This window comes from Carlito syrichta, unplaced genomic scaffold (genome assembly GCF_000164805.1).
Source record: "Carlito syrichta isolate Samal-C Ts95f unplaced genomic scaffold, Tarsius_syrichta-2.0.1 Scaffold313789, whole genome shotgun sequence".
Taxonomy (NCBI): domain Eukaryota; kingdom Metazoa; phylum Chordata; class Mammalia; order Primates; family Tarsiidae; genus Carlito; species Carlito syrichta.
In genome coordinates, this window is record NW_007257885.1 from 100071 (window position 1) to 121646 (window position 21576).

A 21576-nucleotide genomic window follows, 5' to 3' on the forward strand; every position below is an offset into this window, starting at 1 on the left:
CTCTAAATAAGCCAAAAACTGCCAGGCTGTACAAGGCCGAGGTGAAAGCAAAGGTCACTGAAAAGGGAGAAGGAAAATCCCGAAGAGAGATGAGTGTCCTGAGACAAACAGCCCTGAGGGGTTATAGGCATTCCAAGGGCTGCTTTTTTGCTACAGAGAGCTGGTGCTTGACAGTGTGGGCAGATCCGTGTTATGGGATGTTCCCAGGCCCTCTGAGGGACGCAGGCAGAGTCTCTGGCAAGATGACACAACTTCTCAGGATACTTTTTTTTGTTGTGCGTTGAGTGTAAGTTCCGGGCAGCCATGTGCTTTCTATAAACCTGCCTGTGGACTGGACTCAGTTTTTATTTTCTGTATTTTCATACATTTGGGAAAGATCTAACAATGGGAAATAAATCTCTTGGCAGTCTTCTCTACAATGGACTGGGATAAATGTTTAAGTCAATCAGAGGAAAAGCCAAGTATTGTAAGAGTCTGTAAATCCTGGGCTGCTTTCCAAAAATGGGTTGGTTCCACACAAAGGAATGGGAGTCCACAGAGCAAGGCCTGTCAGCTGCTCCCCCCTTAGGAATCCACAGCCAGACTCTGGGCATAGCCCACTTTGCCCCCCACCCCTGGAGAGCCTGGGGCTCTCTGTCTCTTTAGGTTGACAAGTAACAGTACCTCCTTTATAAGGTTGTCCCCAAGACCAAATGAGTGAATAAAGTGCCTAGAACAATGCCTAGCAGAACAACACTTAGCATATAGCATGTGCTTAATAAAAGTTGACTACAATTATTATTGTCATCTTATAGCATTACTTCAGGTTCTATGGGCCAAATGGTGAAGTAGTAGGTGGCATTTCACATAATTGCAAAAACCATATAAATAATGCCATGAAGGGGTGAGACCAAATGCCATTAGACCAGAGCTGAGATCAACTGGGGCTTGGGTGGGCTTGAGGTCATTGAGAACATGAGCATTGATAGAGTGTGCTGTCCAAGGAGTTAGACCTCCAAGGACAATCACTGGGGTACCATGTATAACCCACCACTCAGGAGGGCAACACATGTATGCTATGGTGCAGAGAGGCAGAATGGAGCCTGAGCCAACCTTGAGTTCTTGGCCCAGGTTGCCCAGTGCTCCCATCCATAGACATGGTACCATCCTGTCACTCACTTAAAAGATAAAAGGCCCATGAAGCTGATTGGAAATGAGTGAAGTACAAATATAGTGTGACATCGTCAACCTCTTTCGTTCTTTCACTTGCCCAGAGGCTTGGGAGAATGCTAGACCCAATGTCCAGAGGTCTGGACACTCATCTCAGCTCTGTGTGGCCTCAGACATGTCACCTCGCAGCCCTGGACCTCAGATTCTTCATCCCTAAGTGAGAGAGTTGCTCAGGTGATCTCTAAAGTGTCCAGCCTGGAAATCAAGGACTTCTGGATGCTTGGGTCCCAGGCAATGTCTTGCACCTAGAGGCCTTTTAAATTTCCTTAAGTCATGTCTGTCCTCACAGCCTTGTTTGTGCTACTGAGGCAGCCTCCAAGACCTTATGCTTGAGAGCTGAGCCCCAAGATCCATGGGAGAGGTAGAGGGGCAACAAAGGAAGAGGGACGACTCTGGAAAAGCACCCAGGAGGACTGCCTGGCTGAACACCAAGCTCAGAATAGGAGAGGAGACACCCAGGGACCCCAGCCCTGTTTCAAGCACCAACACTCGGGAGACTGCAAGAAGACCCCTTTCCTTCAGAGAAGAATGGGGGCAGGCAGGGAAGGAGACTCGGGAATGTGTGGCTGAGAGATGGGAAGCAGAGGCCAGGTTAATAGGGAAAGGAAGGCAAAAAACAGAGAAGCTGGCTCCCCTGGCCTCGAGAGAGGAGGAGGTCTCCAGCACAGGAGTGGGATGGAAGGAGGGGGGCACACAGAGCAGGAAGGAGAGCCTGGGACAGGAAGGAAGGTAAGCGTGAGCCATCATGGGGATGAATGCCCTCATATCCTGGGGGAGGCCAAAGTCTCCTGCCACAGACAGCAAGATGTGGGCATTTCGTCTGTGCTTAAGCTTTAATAAGCATTGAAAATGAAAAGTTATGTTACTAGAAGGTCACATACAGAACTGTCCTTTGGGGAGTTGTGTGTTTAACACCTATCAGGCAAGATTCAGCAGAAAGGAAATTGAGAAATGCCACCACAGAGGGTCCAGGAAGCCAGCCTCTAACCCAAACGCTGGACATACACATTGATTCCTTTACCCAGCAACTGCTGAGCACCTCCTGTGTGCCAGACCTGAGACACTATTCATTTTTACATCCTGAGTCCAATATATTGTGTGTACAGCCAAAGATTAGTTGATGCATATCGACCACATGCATGTGTTTATCTTGTTTATTGAGTCTCAATACAATTTTAGTGAACTCTGAAATCTTCGATTCCTCCCCCTTCCCTAAGCCTAAAATCTATGATGCTGTTAAGATGGTAGACCATTCCCTCTGCAAGTCTCTTGAATTATCTGTTTTAATCTCTGCAGGTCCTGTCAGTGGCATGCCCAAACCCAAAACCCGAAGAGGAGTACGTTATCAGTGGTCAAGGCTGCATCCCCTCAAGTCCAGGACTTGCTCATGAGCTGAGAGACTTCTCTGGCCCCAGCATAGCCAAACACCATGGAAAGAATCAGCTCCTTCTTCAGCTCTATCTGGGACACCATCTTGGTCAAACACCAAGAGGGCATCTACAACACCATCTGCCTGGCAGTTCTTCTGGGGCTGCCGCTGCTGGTGGTCATCACGCTCCTCTTCATCTGTTGCCACTGCTGCTGGAGCCACCTGGGCAGGGGCGGCCAGCAGCCAGAGCGGAACAAGAGGAAGAAAAAAAAGAAGGATGAAGACCTCTGGATCTCTGCTCAGCCCAAGCTTCTCCAGATGGAGAAGAGGCCATCCCTGCCTGTCTAGTTAGGCAGGAAGCAGAAGTGTCTCCCCTCTGGGCCTAAGCATTCTGGCCACACACAGATGAGGGAGAAAGAACCCCTGAAGTGATCCCTTGCACCTACAGAATAACTACTCAGCCCAGGAACAAACCTCAGACAAAATGTCCCAGCGGAACGCACTTCTGGGGAGTACTGTCTGGGCAGCCGTGTCCAATGGGGATGCTGTATCTACAGACACAGGCATGCCTGCCACCTGTCTCTGGCATACCCCATATGCAGAAGCACAAAGACCATTTGTCCATGCGTCCTGATATAGCTCGCAAGTGTGCACACACTCATACCACACACACACAAATCCAGGCAACAGGTACATGAACAAGGACATTCTGTTCATCAATGGCCATTGGATGTGTACCTCGTGCATAGAAGCACATGGTCTACAGTTACAAAGGTGTCTCGTGGGAAGGCCTGGCTGGATTCAGGCACTTACATACAATCATATACCCAGGCAAGGTCACTATGCACTGTCTGTCTCACACACACTCAGGTCAGAGATGGGTGCTTTCCTCTCTCTCTCTCTCTCTCTCTCTCTCTCTCTCTCTACATAAACTTTTACTGGAAATACTCATCATCAAACATTCCAGCCAGCTGGTACAGTCCCCAGAGCACCAAGTTCCCAATATAGACACACATCAAGTTCCTGTGCCTCTGGCCTCTCCCCTGTGCCAAAATGTTTAAAGTGTGATGGATCCAAATTCATTGGAAGCGCTTATCTTGTAACTCAAGTCAAGGTCCATCTTCATTACTGCAGATAGGTGTTTAATGAGGGCCAAGACCTCTCTTTGAGATGTGACCCCCAAAACCACTCAGCAGGGTGTCCTTCTCCAAGCAAGAACAAAGAGCTGTTGGTGGTGACTGTTAGAACACTAGGGAAGACACACCTTCCCTACAGTGATGGTGCCTGTGTAGCTGTGCTGTGTGTCTTATGGATGGGAGAGAGCGGGCAAGGGGTTCCTCCACCTCAGCTAGGAATGACTGGCATAACCACAAGTGTCCAGCAGGGAAGGAATATGACAGTCACGGCACCATCTCACAGAAGGCACATGAAAATAACTTCATAAGGCTGTGATGGGCACATGGTATGTTGCAGGTAGGGGGCAGAAGTCATAGAGCTTAAATGAAAGTAGGATGATGCTATGAAGATGTTTATTATAATACTATTTATCTTGAAGCTCAGGCAAGTGCCTTGCACACAGTAGGTACTCATAACTGGCTGTGGTTGCTGTTGTTTGTGTGATGATGTTAAGTGTCAACTCATGATACCTCGTCAATTCTCCCCAAGTGACCTTCTCTTCTAAGTAAGCCCACTCACTGCTGCAGTGGATGAAACGAGGTTATGAGGTTTTGCAGGAGCATACACACGGAACCCAGGGCTGGGGTGGCATGTGTGCCTGGGGTATATGAGTACACATAAACTAGGTCCGCAGTGAGTTGAGAGCTTCTCCCCACTGGGCTGAGGTCGGGAGGCAGACTTAATCCCCTTGTAGGATGAACAGGTTGGGGTTTGGAATATTGTGATCATTTTACAAAGATGAACGATTCCCAACAGTGGGGGCAGGTTGTGCCCTAAAAGGTTGTTTGCAAGTCTGCTGGAGAATCTCTTTCCCAAGGAAGCTGTTCTACACAGTGGCAATATTGCTAATAACAATGCAGCTAAACTATGATGTGTATAGTAGAAAAACCTAAAGTGTATAAGATTGTGTTCATGCAAAGAGGTATTCTGTTTGCTCACTCGGGTCACCTGGTACTCATCTGCCCTCCAGGTGTTCAGGCCTGTTGGGGGGTCTAGTGGTGGCTCTTGCACCAGGGCTTTCTAACAGGGTTACTCAGATCTGCATATGTTGTAGAGCCAGTCACAGTTACCCTCTCACACTGCATGGCCATAAACTGCCTGGGCACTCAAGCCCCCTCCCCCCTGATTCTCTGTTCACTTGTCACATGGAGAGCTGGTCATGGAGCCTGTGGCTCTTCCCTTCATGTCACAGGATGCCTGACCATCTCCCTATACCAAATGAACACGTCTTCCTTCGTCTCCTGCTGCTTGCCAGGATGAGCTGCCCTTCCTGTCCCTACCTCTCAGTCCCTCTAGAATGGATGGCTGACAGCCAAGACAGTGTGTCAGATGTGATCTAGGAGAGCGGATCATGGGGATCAGGGACCACACGGGTGACATGGTTTCCATGGTGACCGGTTGCGCCTTTGAATTAAGACAGCCGTCAGTTGTCATTGCCATGACAAGGCCTCTGTCTTCAGGCACTGTGTCCCTGCTGTCTCCTAATTGAGTGGACTTGTTCTGGCCCTGGGCACAATACACCCAGAAACTCACTTCTCAGTTGCTTCCATAGCGGAGGACCCAGAAGAATCCACACCCTGAATGGAGCTGAGCTCTCCCCACCTACCTCCTGGCAACCTTTCCTGGAGTCCCTGGAATGATGCCAGGCACAGCATGGCCCCTCACTTATTTGTGCTGAATAAGTGGATGCATGAAGGGGCCTGAGGCAGTTGACGGTGTCCACTCTGCTGTCCCGTTACTGTCATTGTTCTCTCTGTGCTTTGTCCTTCCTCTTCCTTCTCCTTGTACCTTGCCAGGCCCACCCCCCTATTCCTCTCCATCTTGACTCCTTCCTCCCATCTCTGCCCACTGACAGCTGGTAAGACCTCACAACTAGCACTGCTTGACCATCTGAGGCTATGTTAACAGGGACAAAAAGAGGGCTCAGAAGGAAGAGGCTTCCTAGACCAGCACTGGCTCTGGGAGGAAGCCCGAGTCCTGGACTTACCAGTAGCCTTCACCAGACTCCAGCAGCAGGGAGACCTCTTCCCCACTGCTCAGTGGATTTGCTTTTCTTATTTCTCAGGGGGGAAGGAGGAGGAAATATGTGGAAGAAGGGCAGTCACCTTTTCAAGGATATATGGTCCAAGCTGTATAGTATTTGTCAGTATTTTTCCTATAAAATTCAAACACACACAGAAGAAAAATTTATTTAAATAAAGTACTTGGAAAATTGCAAGTAGTGCCTGGCCTCCTTCCTGGCTGGAGTCACACAGTTACCTCCTCCACTTAGGTGTTACCTCTCTCAGACACTGCTCAGAGGTGAGGTATGTGGTACTTCCTCCACGGAAGGCCCCGCCCTCCCATCACCACCCCCTCACCACACTGCTCACTGCCCTCCTCCCGCCAGGTCAAAGGACCAAGAATGTGACTGTCTCACCCATGCTTGCAAAACAGATGTCTTTGGAAACTAGATTACTCCAGAGGTGCCAGCAGAGGAAAAATAGACTGATGTTCTTTGGCAGTACTCAGAAAACTTTTCCTTCTGTGAAGTCAGTCAACATCTACTTAGAGGAAACGGAGGGAAGTAGCACAACCTAAGTCAAAATGGACCTCTGGGTTAAGTCCAGCCTCTGCAGTCACCACTAGGTGTGAAGATGCATGTGTGCACATGTGCATATATGTACACATGTATACCTCATCTTCGCATGGGCCATAGCTTTGCATATCAATCATGAAATGAAATGACTGAGATGCTCCTGGCTCCTCGCTTGATGATGCCAATCGTACAGTTAAAGTTAAAACCATCTAGAGCAAAACTGTCCAATGGAACCAGGAATTGTGAAAGCATTCTCAAGCGACACTGTCCACATGTGGCTATTTAAATTCATTAAAATTAAGTTAGAGGCCCACAAACTCAAATAAGGCCCACCATATTTGAAGCATCCATTGGCCACACAAAGCTAGTGGCCATCATCCTGGACAGCATAGGTCTATAAGCATGTGGAAGGATGGTCAAACACGTGGGCAAAATGCTGTGCTGGCTGTGTCTCCAGGATGGCCTGGGGCCCAGGTGCACCCTTTGCCTTCTCTCTCCTGGGGCAGGCTGACTACAGTTCCAACTGAGTCAGTTTCTGAGCTCCCGTCCCCCTCACACACCCATGGCAACCAGAGAGCAGAGATCCTTCATCCAGCTCCTGATCATCCATCCAGGACATTCTAAAACTTTCCAGTGTAGAGGAGGGACCGTGCCCAGAAACCATCTGGGAAGAAGAAGCAACCGCCACACACCTGGGGGCCTGCCAGTGCTAAATGCCACATATGCTGCCACCCCAGTGGGGTCCTGACCTTGGGGTGGGACCAGGAATTGTGGCCAATGGAGCCAGGAATTGTGGAATTCCTGGTTCCAATGCCATTGTGGCTTCAGCATTCTCAACTCACCAGAGCTCTCTGTACTGGCCCCTAGCCCTTTGACCTTAGGATTTTTCTCAAATTTAAAGTCACAGAATCACAAGACTGAGAAAAGACTCCCTTCAACTAGCTTTCTGTCTGTTGTAGGTTTGAAGGGATGTTTTCAAAGTCCTGTGTGGGCAACGCCCTCAATATACTTACCCAGGATGGCCATGCACATAATCACCTAGCCTCCTCATGAGGCTCTGTAGTTCATTAACAATTCTGTCAGTTTACTATTGTGGAGCACACTAGGTGCCAGCAAAACTAAGTTGTCCTGGAAGGGCTCAGAGTCTGGCTGGGGGGAACACACAAACAAATAGACCATTACAGTACAGTGAGGTCATTACTTCCTTAGAGGGAAGCGCCAAGGCTGGTGTCAGAACAGGCTGGGAATCACCAGGGAACTGACTGGAGACTGCACAGGAATAAACCGGGATCGGAGGGGACGCCATTTGCATAGTCTTCAACATAAAGTGCATCCTGGAGGAATGACAGTGCAGGGAAGATTTTTGATGAGACCTTTCAGAAATCAGCAGGGATCTTGGAGGCTGTGTGTGCAGTGGATTAGGACTCAAGACTCGGATTGTCCTGACCCTTATGCTGACTTCAACGCTGACTAGTCACATAGTTGAGGCCCATGACTTAATCCCTCTGTGAAGACTTACCCATAACACAGAGATCATGATCACACCTACCTAGCAGAGAGGATTAGATGAGATAATGCGTGTAAAGCATTTGGCACAGAACCTAGCTTAGATTAAGTGCCCGGGAAATGTTAGTTTTTATTACAAAGGGCAGAAGAAAAGTTGTGAAAGGATTGTGTCCCAGGAGTCAAAGGAGAAGGACCTTCAAGAAGCAACAGTCCATGAGTCAAATGATGCAGACAGGTTCAATGAGACAGGGATGGAAAATGACTTGCATTCCCTAATTTCACCACACACTGCCCTATCTACAGGATTACCCATATTCCATGAATTAAGGTTCCCCCGATCAGCAGTATGTGATAGGTGAGGCTGTTTAATTACACACTGGACTGGCCACCTCTCCTTCTCTGCCCCCAACCAAGCCACCTTAGCAGGACATTGTCCGCTGGTGGCCAGATCAGCAAAGCGTTGATGTCAATACCTTTTTCACCTTACAGTGTTTCACTTAGACCATCCAGCCAGGCAGTTCCCTTGTTCTCAAACTAAAAAGAGGTGCTGGGTTTTATGTGATAACCATATATCTGTCAGGGTCCAGAATGCCACACTCGTTTAACATATGTGGGATTTCCATAACCCTGCGTCCTAGTTGGTGTGACGAACATCTTTTTGAAGTGCTCCCTATTTCGTTTCACTGCCTGCAGCAAAGCCTCCCTCCCACACAAGTCTCCCCCCACAGTGAGGTCAGACCACATTGCAAGTGTGTGTTCTTGTATTCCCAGCACTCCATCCCTCTCCTCATCCCCATTAGAATTAGCTTTTATGAGGCTATAATTAGAACTGTCGTTGTCACTACTATATCTTCCAACAGCTGGCATGGAGCCTGGCACATACTACATGTTAAATAAACAAGTTGACTAGGGAAAAACAATCACTAAGTTGTTTCTTAAAAGTGCAGTTTCCCAGTGCCTCCTTGCCCTTCTGGCTGGTTATGAAGCCTAGGGTGATGCCAGACAACCTGTCCGGTTGGCTTCTCTGGGAAAACGCAGGGGCCCCTGAACCTCACATGGAGAAGTATTAATTAGATACTCAGAACAACAAAAGAACTGCATGGCCAAATAAGTCTGCAAAACACTGCCAACTATCACTCCCCACTTCAGCCCCTGGAGAGGCACAAAGCATGGATTACATCAAAGATTCTAACGGGTTATTATAAGAAAGAAATTGGTTTAACTTCACTTAACAGAGTTTTCTCAAGCGTGTTTGACCATAAAGTCTCTTTCTGTTTTAGTACACATGGAAGAGCAAGGTTCCAGGAAACACCATCTGGGAAATATTGCCATGGAGGGCCAGCAGACACTCCATGCCTGTCTCCCACCGCCTACGGTTCAATGCCATCTCCAAGGACACCCTGCCTGGAGTGTGCACAATTCTCCTTGACCTTCACTTACCTTTCTCTCTCAACCCTCCCTTTCTCTCTCTTTCATTTGTGACCCACAATAATCCTGTCCATGGCTAGTCATAGCAAATAGGCTTTAGAGCTGGCTAGAGACACACCACTATCAAAGAAAAAGGAAAAAAATTTGAATGAAATTATGAAGACTAAAGAGCATAGCCTCTTACCGATCCAGCGTGCCTTATAACACATAAAGAGGGCTTTCATTATGTCCATCCCCTCTTGATACATGAAGAATAGGAGGCCAGAGAAGGTAAGCCAACTTACCCAAATCTGGAATGGAAACCAAAGCCTCCAGACTCCCACCCCAGCATTCTTTCTGCATCCCAGGACATCCTGGTTCAGGCTGATCTGTTGATCTGGACTCCTATAAGATGGTTGAACTTACTGAGACAGAGGCTTGTTGAACACAGTCAGGGCTCTGCCCACAGGTCTTCTTCAGATGTTTCACAGCAAGTCTCATCTGCCTCCTTCTTCTTCCCTAGTTAAACCAAATTTTCTCCATGCATCAGAATAAAGAAGTTTCCACTCCATTTTGTTTCCTTCGTTTATTTAAATTTCAGTACTGCAATATAATTGCTTTCTGTTTGTGTCACTACACATGGACTGCAATTCATCGACATGGTAGAATAACCAGGATTTGTGGGCTAACCCGGGAACCTAACTTCTGCACGTAAGATTGGAGTTGGAACTCAAAGCATTTCCCACAGAAACAGCCACCTAGCAGAAGGAATGGGAGAAGTGAGTTTATTCGCAAAGCGGGCCTTGTCTGAACCCCCTCTCAGGGTGCCCCTTTCACCTTGAATCAAACTGGCAAACCTCCATCCCCTCTCCTCACCATCAGCCCAAACCCCAGGTCTGGGGATCAAGTCCAGGTCTCACTAGGCGAGCTCTTCAAGGTCGTTTCTAGTTATTTTTGTACATCAGTACAGCAACAGCACTACCTGAGCGACCACCAAGGGCAGACTGGACCTCACTTTCTCCAGAACTTCCCTTCACACTTGCCCCCATTTCCTCTATCCTGACACCAGACTGATATTTCAAAAATACTAGCCTGACACTGTTACTTCCAAGTTTAAACACCTCCAAGTGTCCCCCATTGTCCAGATGCTGACTCTCCCAACAACGCTACCCAGCAAGGAAGAAAAGCGGGGACCCATCCCCACTCTAGAATTTCCCTTTATGGAAGAAAGCAGCGCTGAAGTAACAGGCAGCCAATAGGACAACACTACCATCTGCTGGCCAGTCTGAGTGTAGTGAGCCTCTTGCCTGGGCCGGGGCCCTGCCCTATTGATCAGCTTGTTATTGACCTGAATTCCCCTCCTGATGTTTTCCATCATCCTGGAGAAAGGCTTAAGGTAATGGCTCAGAAGTCTGTTTTAGTGGAGGACCTTTTTGAGCAACTGACTAAATTTCGCCAAGTGCCTCTTGCTTGTTTTCCTTCTGCCACACTGTCCCTAATTTGCATTTCCCCTCCACACCTCTTCACACACCACACTTGGCCCTTTCCCTTCCTGGATCACAACTTCTTGAATCATCCTTTATTGTTTCCTCTGACTCCTTCAGCATTTTCTAGGTTTAATAATCCTTCAATCCCTAAGAATCCACAGTTTAAAGACAGAGTTTTTGATCTCGTTTGACAATCATAAATGTTGGGACCCTATTCCCAGAGGAAGCCCCTGTCAGGAATAAGCAGCTCCCGGCTCTGTGGTGAGGTGACAGCCTTGTGCTGCATCATACGTTATCCTCTGGTCTTTCCTTCTGGTGTCTCTCTAACCTGGGTCCCCTCCCCTTCCCCACCATCTCTGCCACAGGCCAATGCCATAACTTCTTGCCTGGACTATTATACCACTCCTTGCGTGTGACTCTCCATCCTTTCTCCAGAACTTCCCATCACACCTTGTCCTCTATCCTGTCACCAGACTGATACTTCCAAAATACTAGCCTGACCCTGTCACTCCCAGGTTTGAACACCTCCAAGTGTCCCACATTGTCCAAATGCTTTCATTCCAGCCATGACACTCCACCCTGGTGGCCTGTCGGGATCCCTTGGGATGCTTTAGAAAATGCAGATGCACAGACCTTGCCTGAGATCCACTGAGGCAATCTGTGGAGGGAAGGGGAACTTCTGCTCACCTCGACAGGTGGTAAAAGCTGAGAGTCACAGTACTGGCATGGCAAAGAAAGACCCAGTCACCTCTGTAGGGGGGCTCCCATCAAGCTCTCCTTGCCAGACTGAGAAACCACATTCCCCCCAAACACACCACACTCCACGCTTTCTCTTTGCCACCAAGTCGCCTTCACTGGAGGTGCCCTGCCTCCCCTCAGGTCCCTTGCTTCTCCCCTGACGACTTCTCCTTCCAGACCTGAAGCCGACATCACCTCCCCATGAAGCTCTCTCCCTCCCTCTGGTAACCCCACCAGGATCAGTCACCTCACCCAAACACAGATTTCAGTCCATACCCTGGTGACTCACCCTCCCACTGTCACACTTTGCTTTCCTGGCCACCTCCCCCACTACTCGAGAGCTGCTAGAGGACAGCGTTTGCACCCGCTCATCCCTGCCTTGCTAGTGTCCCGCACAGAATAGACAATGCTCTGGAAACCTGTCCAAACGCTGGTGAGACGCCTGTCTCCACTGCTGCCCGGTACCTGGCTCACAGCCTGTCCCTTCTATGTGTGCTTTTGTTTGCTTTAGTTTGTTCTAAAGGGCAGATATTGTCCCTGGAAGCTTCAAAACCTTAATGACTCATAATCTAGCTCTGAGAAAAGTGTATGAACCTTTCTGAAAAGCAGAAACCCCTTCTGTGGGCCCAAAGTCAGTTACCAGAGCAGAAGCTGCTAGCTCTGGGCATGTTAAAGGAAAGTTGGGCACGGAAGTTTAGGGCTGGAGTGTTTTCCTCAGTCAGACAAAGGCCCTTTGAAAAATGAGCTGTCCCCACTTCCTTCCCTGCCCTCAACAGAACCTTGGATGGGTCAGCAGTGGTCTTCTCTGCCCTGTCCCTGTGTGCACCCAAGGTCCTACAGGCAAAGAAGGCAAGAAGCCACTCCAACTTCCAAAGATCTTCTCCCAGTGGTAGAAACCCTGGCTTAGTGAACACGGGGCATGTGCTTTGTAATCTGCAGCCGTCATGGGCTTCTTTGGAGCAAGAAAACCATTGGCAGCCCCCATGACAGAGCTGCTCAAAGGGTGGGCACCAGCAAAAAAGTTTTTTTTTTTCTTGCATAGCAAGAGAAACTAGCAAGAGAGTAAAGAGACCATCCACAGAACAAGAAAAACATAGTTGCAAGCTATGGGTCTAACAAAGGTCTAAGATCCAGGATCTGTAAGGAACTCAAACAAATTGATAGGAAAAAAAAAAAAACAATTCCATCAGAAAATGGGCAAAGGACATGAACAGACACTTTTCAACGGAAGACATTCAAGCAGCCAACAGACATATTAAGAAATGCTCAGCTTTGTTCAACATCAGAGAAACACAAATCAAAACTACAATGAGATAGCACTTCACACTGCTCAGGATGGCAGTCATCAAAAAGTCAAAAAACAACAGGTGCTGGTGAGTCTGCAGAGAAAAGGGAACACTTCTACACTGTTGGTGGGAATGTAAGCTAGTTCAACCTTTGTAGAAAGCAGTGTGGTGTTTACTCAAAGAACTAAAAATTGAGCTACTGTATGACCCAGCAATCTCTCTTCTGGGAATATACCTGGAGGATCATAAATCACTCTACCAAAAAGACGCTTGCACACGCATGTTCACTGCAGTACTATCCACAATGGCAAAAACATGGAACAATCCAGATACCCATCGGAAGTGGACTGGATAAAGAAAATATGGTACATATACACAACAGAATACTACACAGCCATAAAGAAAAAAATCATGTCCTTTGCAGCAGTAGGAATGCAAAGACCATTTTACTAAGTAAACTATAACAAAAATAAAGAACTGAATACCACATGTTCTCACTCATAAGTGGGCCTTAAACGTTGGGCATGTGAGCACAAAAGCAGGAACAACTGACACTGGGCACTGCTAAAGGAGGGAGGGAGGGAGAGGAGATAAGGGACATACAACCACATGCTGGGTATAATGTCCGCTACCGAGGGAGAGAAGCTTGCTAGAAGACCAAACCTCACCTTCGCACAATGTAGTGAATCCTCACATGTACCCTTCAAATCCAAATTTTAAAAAAAGTGAATGGTCACCAGTTCAGCAGCATCCTCCTGCCCAGGCCCACTGAACCAGAAATTGAGAGGGCACCCAGCAATCTGGGTGTTAGCAAGCACATTTAATGAGCGTATTACAAGTTGAGAAACTCAACTCACCACCCACCAACCCTGGCTCAAGTCAGTCCTGGGATTTGATTCACTTTGCAAAGGAGATTCATTTCTAAAAAACCTGAACCACTCGGATGAGTCCAAGGCATCAGAATCACAAAGGTGAGTACCCTACATGCAAACAGGTCACAGAACACAGCAGAAGGAAATTTGAGCCAGGTGCAGTGGCAGGCACCTGTAATCCCAGTTACTCAGAAGACTGAGGCAGGAGGATCTTGTGGCCAAGGACAACATAGCAAGACCTCCATCTCTACAATTTTTTTTTAATTAGCCAGGTATGGTGGTGTGCACCTGTAGTCCCAGCTGCTTGAGAGACTGAGGCAGAAGGATCACTTGAGCCCAGGAGCTAAAGGTCACAGTGAGCTATGATCCCACCACTGCACAGAGGTAGACTCCATCTCTAAAAAATATATAAAGAATTTATAAACATTTTTTCAAAAGGAATCCCAGGAGAGGACTTGGAACTAGGAAGTTGTACAGATGAACCTTTCAGACAGATGAGGAAATTAGCTCAGGCTCAGGCCCTGATGAGGCTGGATCAAGACCAGAAGTCTGGCAGGCCTATGGAGACATTCTCCTGAGAGAGCCCCTCACAACCCACCACCTCCACCACCTTCTTCTCTCAACCCTATTTTTTTCTCCCATGGCAATTACTACTTCTTGAAAAGATCGATTTGTGTGCTGTTTGTTGTCGGTCTCCACCACTAGACTATAAGCACCAGGGCAGGAGCATTTGCATAACACCAGTGCTCACATTAGAACCCGGCACCTAGACAGGACTTACTGTGTTAATGGATAGATGGATGGACAGACGGATGGGTGACAGCACACAAGCTCCATCACTATAAAGGCTATGTCTGTTTGCGCACCCCCAGAGCTCTCCTCTGCTTTCCTGTGCCTGCACACTGCCTCAGACGCAGATGGACACCTGATACATTCTCATTGGATCAGCAAATGGCAGGCAAGCCCCTTGTTGAAAGACCAGTATCCACCCTGCAACGACTGCACTCCAGTCACTCAGCACCAGAGCCAGCCGTCACTGTGGTCTTACTCAGTGTGTCTGCCAGGGAGGGTGAGAGAGGGGAACACTGAAGACTTACAAGGTTGATAAAAACTGTTTCTAGAAGTTGAAACCTAGAGAAACTAAGCGATAAATGACACTCCATCCTGGAGGGCCAGCATGGGACTCAGGGCTTTCGCCTGCCTTCCCACATGCTCGCTTCTACTTTCCCAATGTCATAATTTCCCACTATGCAAACAAGAAACCACAGCCAAGTGGAACCCATCATCACACCTGAATGGCACCTACACTTGCACTTAGGCTTAATTTAGAATTCAAGTGTGCTTATGTGGGAGAAATAACACAAGGCAAACTATTTCTTAATTAAGTGGTTTATTACATTTTTTTCTTGAATAGGTGCTTAAGTTACTTTAATGGTCACTGACTTCGCTACAAAAAAAAAACTTTTAGAATGATAAGAAATAAGCAAAAGGGACTTGACCTTGCCACGTGTCCAATCAAACAGTAAGCCTCATGGTCCGAGCCGCCTCAGGAAGCCAGGGTTCCAGCAGTGTGGGAAACCAGAAGACAGGGGGACTGAGGCCTGGTGGGCATGACAGGGGGTCCTGGGAGAGTCTTTGGGAGGCACCAATCTTCGAAAGAGTCGAATCGTGTGAGGTTGAAATGAGTGAGAATTTATTCACAACACATGCTGATCCATGAACGTGATTGTGCAGATGGCTGGGAAGAGGGCACATCAAGGTAGCAGGAAGTGGGTACTTTGGTTTCTAGAATGCTGGGCAGCAAGAGGGACTCAGCGGAAGGGAAGTCCACCGGGATCCCTTCTCATTCCTTTTCTTCTTCCTCATAACACTAGCAATTAAAAGGGGGAGAGGTACACATTTTTCCTTAAAACCCAGTGGGGAAAGGAGGTTATAAGCATCAGGTTGCCTTGGCCCTCACCCTGGGGAATCAGAACCCCTTTTAGGTGCTTGTTTTCAGAGAAAACATTTGCATTATAGCAGAACTTAATCTATAACAATTTCTAGAGATTTTCAGTTGGGGAAGTGGTCTATTGGTTACCGCAGATGGGTTAGATGGGTTGAAGGATTTTGCAGCTCTGACATTGTCTCTCCCCCACACACGGTGCCACCCCTATTCTGATGACTGCAGCCCCCTCATGTAGATGGGCAGAAATGCAAGTGACAGGAAAGGAACCTGTGACCTGAAGCCTGAAGGTGTGACAGTTCTGTGGTTATCTCATGGTCTCAGAAATGGAGGCTGTGAGCCTTCCTGAACCTCCACCTACCAGTCCCCATAAACCACCCCACCCCCTGGCTCCCACAGCGCACCCGGTTGCTCACGTCTCCTGCAACGATAGCTCCCATGGGCCATCAGAGCGCTCTCATGCCTCCCAGTGTCCGCTTCTTTCTGCCCAGGACCTGCTCACTGCTATAGCCATGAGGGCGGATTTTCAACTCCACATAAGGAATGGAGAATTCATGTCCTTTCCATGGCTCCCAGTTCACTCCCTACATTAAAAAAAAAGTCACAACAGCAAGAGGTACTTGGGTAAAGGACATGGTGGGTTATAGTATAAAGGAATCCTTCTTTACCTGTGAAATCACTCCCTTTCTGCTTAGGGGAGAGAGAGAGAGACCTATGATGACGGAGTTATACAAAGGGGTGAGGGCGGGATTGGAAACATGTGCCCTCTGCTGGCTGGCTAAGGTTAGCAGGGCTGAGGGTGGAAAGCCTACAACCTCTACTGTGGGAGGACCAGGTGTGAGGCCCAGGGGTGGGTGAGGCTGGAACAGGAGCAAAGATGGCAGGAGTCAACCTGGCCAGCAATGGGCAAATTTCCTTGGCCTCACTTTTATTTTCCAAAAAATTAAAGGAAAAAATAAACATATTAATTGGCCCGTTGTGTAAAATCATTTTCAATTTAGACTGTTTAGATATTAGCTCTGGGGTAACAAACACTCCTCTGGAAATGAAATTTCATTTTATGTCTTTTGACTGGTGAGCACAATAATATCTAATTCACTTAATAATCTTGCAACCTGGCCAATGAGGAGCCAAGTGACCGATTTTATGTATTTTAATTTGTGAGGTAAATAATAAACAAGAAGCTAAATGCCTTGCAGACTGTGAAAAGCACATTAGCCAGATGAATGTCTGTTATTAGCAAATCTGGGGATGGTTTAGGGCATGCTGGCTGCTCAGTTCAAATATGTGATCTCCTGTCACAGGATTCTGTGCTGGCCCACATGCTACCACCGTGATTCATGGGCCTCCCTCCTTGGCTTCCCTGGGGGTAAATTTCTTCTTCCTTTTGAAAAATCACATAAAGATTGGGAGTCCCTGCTGCTTGGTCAGGGCCAAAGCAATCGAAATGGAACTGGGCCTTAGATGTGCTAATATTTACAGTAACACTGGAGGGAGGTGAGTTCTGGGGAGTGGTGGCTTCCTAAAGGATTAGGATCAGGCAGTAAGATGAGAAATTAGAAACCCGGGATGGGGACTGGGAGGGTCTGTGGAGGGGAGAGGATTGATAAGGAGCAGAAACAAGAATGCAATTTTTGAGATGCTGTGAGGAAGCAGGCAGGAAGTACCCTGCAGCATGAAAGAGTCAAGATGATACAGGGGTTGTAGGGGTTCAAGAAATCACAGGTGGGAAGGCTTCAGAGCAAGGGAGGGCAGAGGGGCCTCCTGGTCCCGGCCCTGGGTGATACCCCTGACATGGAGAGACTGGTTTAGCACAATGTCCCGGGCAGGCTTTGGGAGCTTTGGGTGAAGGGGATCCCAGGGTAGGTCTGACCTAAGGCACAACAGACTTTGTTTTCCTGGTGATCGAAGGACTTGAGAGAAATAGTTCTGTTTTAACTAGAAGAACAACTAGTAAAAATTACAAGTGGCTGTTATAAACCAAATGTCTGTCTCTTCAGAATTCATGTGATGAAGCCTCACCCCCAAAGTGATGGCATTTGGAAGTGGGGCCTTTGGGAAGTGGTTGGGTTTAGATGAGGTCATGCCAGCAGAGTCCCATGTTGGGATGAGTGCTCTTGTATAAGGAGGAAGAGGCCGGAACTCCTCCCTCTACCACATGAGGAGACAGTCAGACGCCTCTGTCCACAGGCCAGCAAGAGTCTCCACCAACAACCAAACTTGCTGGCACCCTGATTTTGGACTTTCCAGTCAACAGAACTGTGAAAAATAAATGTCTGTTGTTGAAGTCACCTGGTCGGTGGTATTTCACTATGGCAGCCTGAGTTGACAGTGTCCTGTGTGAACTAGTAAAATGAAATGGTGTGTGACACACATCAGGGGTTATCACACAGCAGCAGGCAGGCCAAGCTTCCTGAAAGTAAGTGAACAGCATGGTAGGGATACGGAGAGGGCGGGGCCATGGTCCACAGGTAGGAAAGGCCCCGACCTCAAGGCTATGAAACCTGGAGAAACTCTACTGCCTCAACTGGAAGCTTTGGAAGGAGAGAGGCTGCCAGGCAATGCCTGGAGGGTGTCCCTGTGGGAGCTGAATATGGGCAGAGCCAGGACAGAAAATATGTCACCCGTCACCTACCTCGCTGTGCTTGGTCTCCCCATATCGGCCATTGGGGTTGGCCAAGTGGCAGTTCTTATACCACCAGCCACCGTGGTGCGTCAGGGCACAGTTGCTGAGTGCAATGTCGTTGTCTCTGTCAAAAGTCGTGAACTTCCATCCACTGTGGTAAGTGAGAGCATCCCCTGTAGGAGAGAAGAGACAGGAGGTGAGAGCCCAGGTTCAGCCACTGGGGAGATGATCAAGAGGGGACCCGCCAGGAACATCTAGGCATAAAAATGCCAAGGATCCAGTCAGCTGTGTGTCGCAGGTAGGCATCATGCTCTCAAAATGGCTGGTATGACCTCTTTCTACACAGTCTTCATGGCATTTCTACTTGGATGCCCCACAGTCAGGTCAAATATCCAAAACTCAACATGTCGACTCTCCCCAAAGTCCCTGACTGCCCTTCATACAAGAAAACCACTCTCCGTCCTCCCTGCCTCTGCAAAGGCTCAGCCTTCTTCCATCACCCAGATCTAAAACCTGGTTCAGGACTGCCAATCCCTTCTTCCTTCTCATCAAGTCCTTTGTGCCACGGATCATGTACCTGTGCCCACCTTTCTGTTCCCAATCATCCCAGACCTCTTCTCACCTCCCTGGCCCTGTATTAATACAAAAGCCACCTTCTTTTTAAAAAAAATTTTGTAAAGACAAGGTCTTTCCATGTTGCCCAGGCTGATCTCAAACACCCGGCCTCAAGTGATCCTCTCACCTTGGCCTCCCAAAGCACTGGGATTATAAGCCAACAAAAGCCTTCTTGCCTGTCGGCCCCTTGGAGACTTAGACATCCATTTTCATCATCTCAGGTATAACCTTCTTATTCCCACCACAGAGAGGCGAACTCTTCTTCCTCATTCACAGACCTGTGCCATGACTGTACCCTCCAGAGATCCTGCCATCCCGCCGTCTCCACCACACCCTTCACTGTGGACGGTCCACCTTCCCTGGGTTTCTCTCTGCCTTCATTGGTCCAGATCCTAATCGTCCTTTCAAAGTCCCAATCAATGCTCCACCCCACTCCTGAGAGTCTCCCGGCTAGTCTTCCACCCACCCTTCTGACATGCACATACACACACCTGAATTCTGTAGCCTTTCTGGGGACACATGGACAAGTTCATGCTTCTCACATCCAACCTGGTAATCTGCTTTAGTTACTTTACTTGTGTTTCTCCTCTGTCCCTACTATATGTGCCATCCTTCTATGAGCTTCCTTTCATTCTCAGCCCATAAAGGGCAACGAAAGCCCCGTCAATCACCAGCTTAGTCAAGCTCTGTTCCTGCGGTAATGGCACTCACATGTACATGTCATCTCTGTGTTACATCATCTTCATGTAACGGCAGGCAGGCAGCTCTCTGTCCCACGAGATGACAGACACAAAGTTAGACTCTGGGGACTTGTTATGGGCCCAACAGGCCACAAATGGCAGAGGTGGGATTCAAACCTTGGTCCCCAGGCTCCCAACTCAGGGCTTTTTCTGAGACACTAATCCACTGTGGTTTCCTTATGTCCACAGGGGCTTCCATTCTGCTAACAATGGTTCTTCCAGTGGAGTCCCAGGCCAGCAGCACCCACATCATCAGGAAACTTGTTAGACATGCAGATTCTTGGGCCCCACCCCAAATCTAGGAATTATAGGGTGGGCCCCGGAAACCTGCACTCCCACAAGCCTTTTGGGTGATGATGATGCAGGCTGGAGGGTGAGGATCGCTGGCCTGCACATCACCAATCTATTAATCAGGGAACATTTGCTGAGCATCTGCTATGGAGCGGCACATGCCTAGATCTGGGAATACAAAACTGAGGCAGTCCTCGTTCTCCAAAACTTAGTCAGGGTGGGCGGCCTAACAAGCCCCCCAAGTCTACAGTCCTCGCAGCAGACCCTTCATGCCTGACCCAGCAGAAGCAGGAAGAGGAAGCTCCCACACACACACACACACAGAAGGACGGCTCTGCCCCCTCGTTATCTCCAGTCTAGGAAAGGGACATTGTCAGTTACTCACATGCATTTCCTCCTCCCTTCAGACTCTTACAAAAAGTTAACTACAGCTTGAACTAACATGTGCCATTTCCCTGAGTAACATGCTTTAAATGAGCACAGCTTACCTAATTTGCACAGAAAGTTCCCAGAGCTGTTTTCTAAGACTCTGTGCAGAGGCTTTGTTGTTGTTGTTGGGGTTTCACTCTGCTGCCCAGGCTGGAATGCAGGGGCATGATAATGGCTTACTGCAGCCTCGACCTGCTCGGCTCAGGTGATCCTTCTACCTCAGTCTCCCGAGTAGCTAGTACTATAGGTGTATGTCATTATACCCCGCTTTTTTTTTTTTTTTTTGAGAGACAAGGCCTTACTATGTTTCCCAGGCTGGTCTTGAAACTCCTGGCCTCCCAAAGTGCTGGAATTATAGGCGTGAGTCACCCACCACATCCGCGGGAACAAATCTTAAGTTGCATATTTCAGCCAGGCTGCACGTACATCAGTTCTAATCAGAATTACAATTAAGTTAGAAGCTGGGGAGAGCTGGCACATGCACAGAGGTATCCAAATGTTCACTTTCCATTTGAACACTGAGTCCTCTAAGTAGGGCCTCATCATTCAGGACATGAGTAGCCAGAAGCTTCCTAAACTGTAAAACCCTCCTTGTAGACCAATCCGCATATAAAGAAAGCTAAGCCTCCCCTAACCCCACCATTGTAATTCCAACTTTAAAAGCTAGAATCATAGTACACACGGGAAGCCTGGATGGCTGCCTAAATGCTGTGTGAAAGTGTCCTATTAAAGAATACCTCCACTACAAAGTGGCACTGTGGGCCTGAACAGCCTTAGAGCAGGAATTATCCCCCAACCACAGCTAAAATGCAAATAGAATAACTAAGAGGAGAATTACATTAAGTCACGAGAATGTTGACTGCCTTTCACTCATGCTCTCATTAGTGTCAGTTCATTTACTGGATTATTCTAAAACAGGCTTCAGAAAAGGCACATTTTAATGGTTGAGGAAAGGGAAAGTATAGCCTGGGAGGATGGCCTGAGTGAGGTGCCAACCAGGAAGCCAGTGAGGACACTGAGTTTCAGGGAGAGATGTGGGGCACAGGAACCAAAGGAAAGCACCCAACTACCCCATGTGGTATCTTGTCCCGGGAGTGTCCCACAAATGGAGGCTGTGACGAATGACCCTCTGTAACCTGAGAAAGGAAGGCTGCTGCTAACCCATGGCTGTGGTCAAGAACAGAGAACAGGGTACTGGGACCCAAGGGATGAGCAGAGAGGCTCCATGTGGACAAAGACCCTTAGACCCAGGACCTAAGGGACACTGGAATATGCAGGCCCTGTGATACCAACAGGTGGGAG

General features: G+C 48.2%; 2 protein-coding genes across 3 annotated transcripts in view; one reads left to right on the plus strand and one right to left on the minus strand.

Annotated features, from left to right (window-relative positions):
- The first annotated feature begins 2638 nt into the window (after positions 1-2638).
- On the plus strand, positions 2639-2974 carry KIAA0040 (KIAA0040 ortholog). Its single transcript, XM_008070585.1, has one exon. It carries the CDS (start codon positions 2639-2641, stop codon positions 2924-2926), a length of 288 nt encoding a protein of 95 aa, XP_008068776.1. The 3' UTR covers positions 2927-2974.
- Positions 2975-15930: 12956 nt separating this feature from the next.
- Positions 15931-21576, minus strand: part of TNN (tenascin N) — a 64885-nt gene continuing 59239 nt past the window's right edge. For both annotated transcript variants that reach the window (XM_008070586.1, XM_008070588.1), the window contains 2 exons: positions 18209-18372; positions 15931-16157 (listed from right to left, as the gene is read on the minus strand). In XM_008070586.1, the coding sequence (XP_008068777.1) occupies positions 16020-16157; positions 18209-18372 (302 nt within the window). In that variant the 3' untranslated portion in view covers positions 15931-16019. The remainder of the gene's footprint in view (positions 16158-18208; positions 18373-21576) is intronic.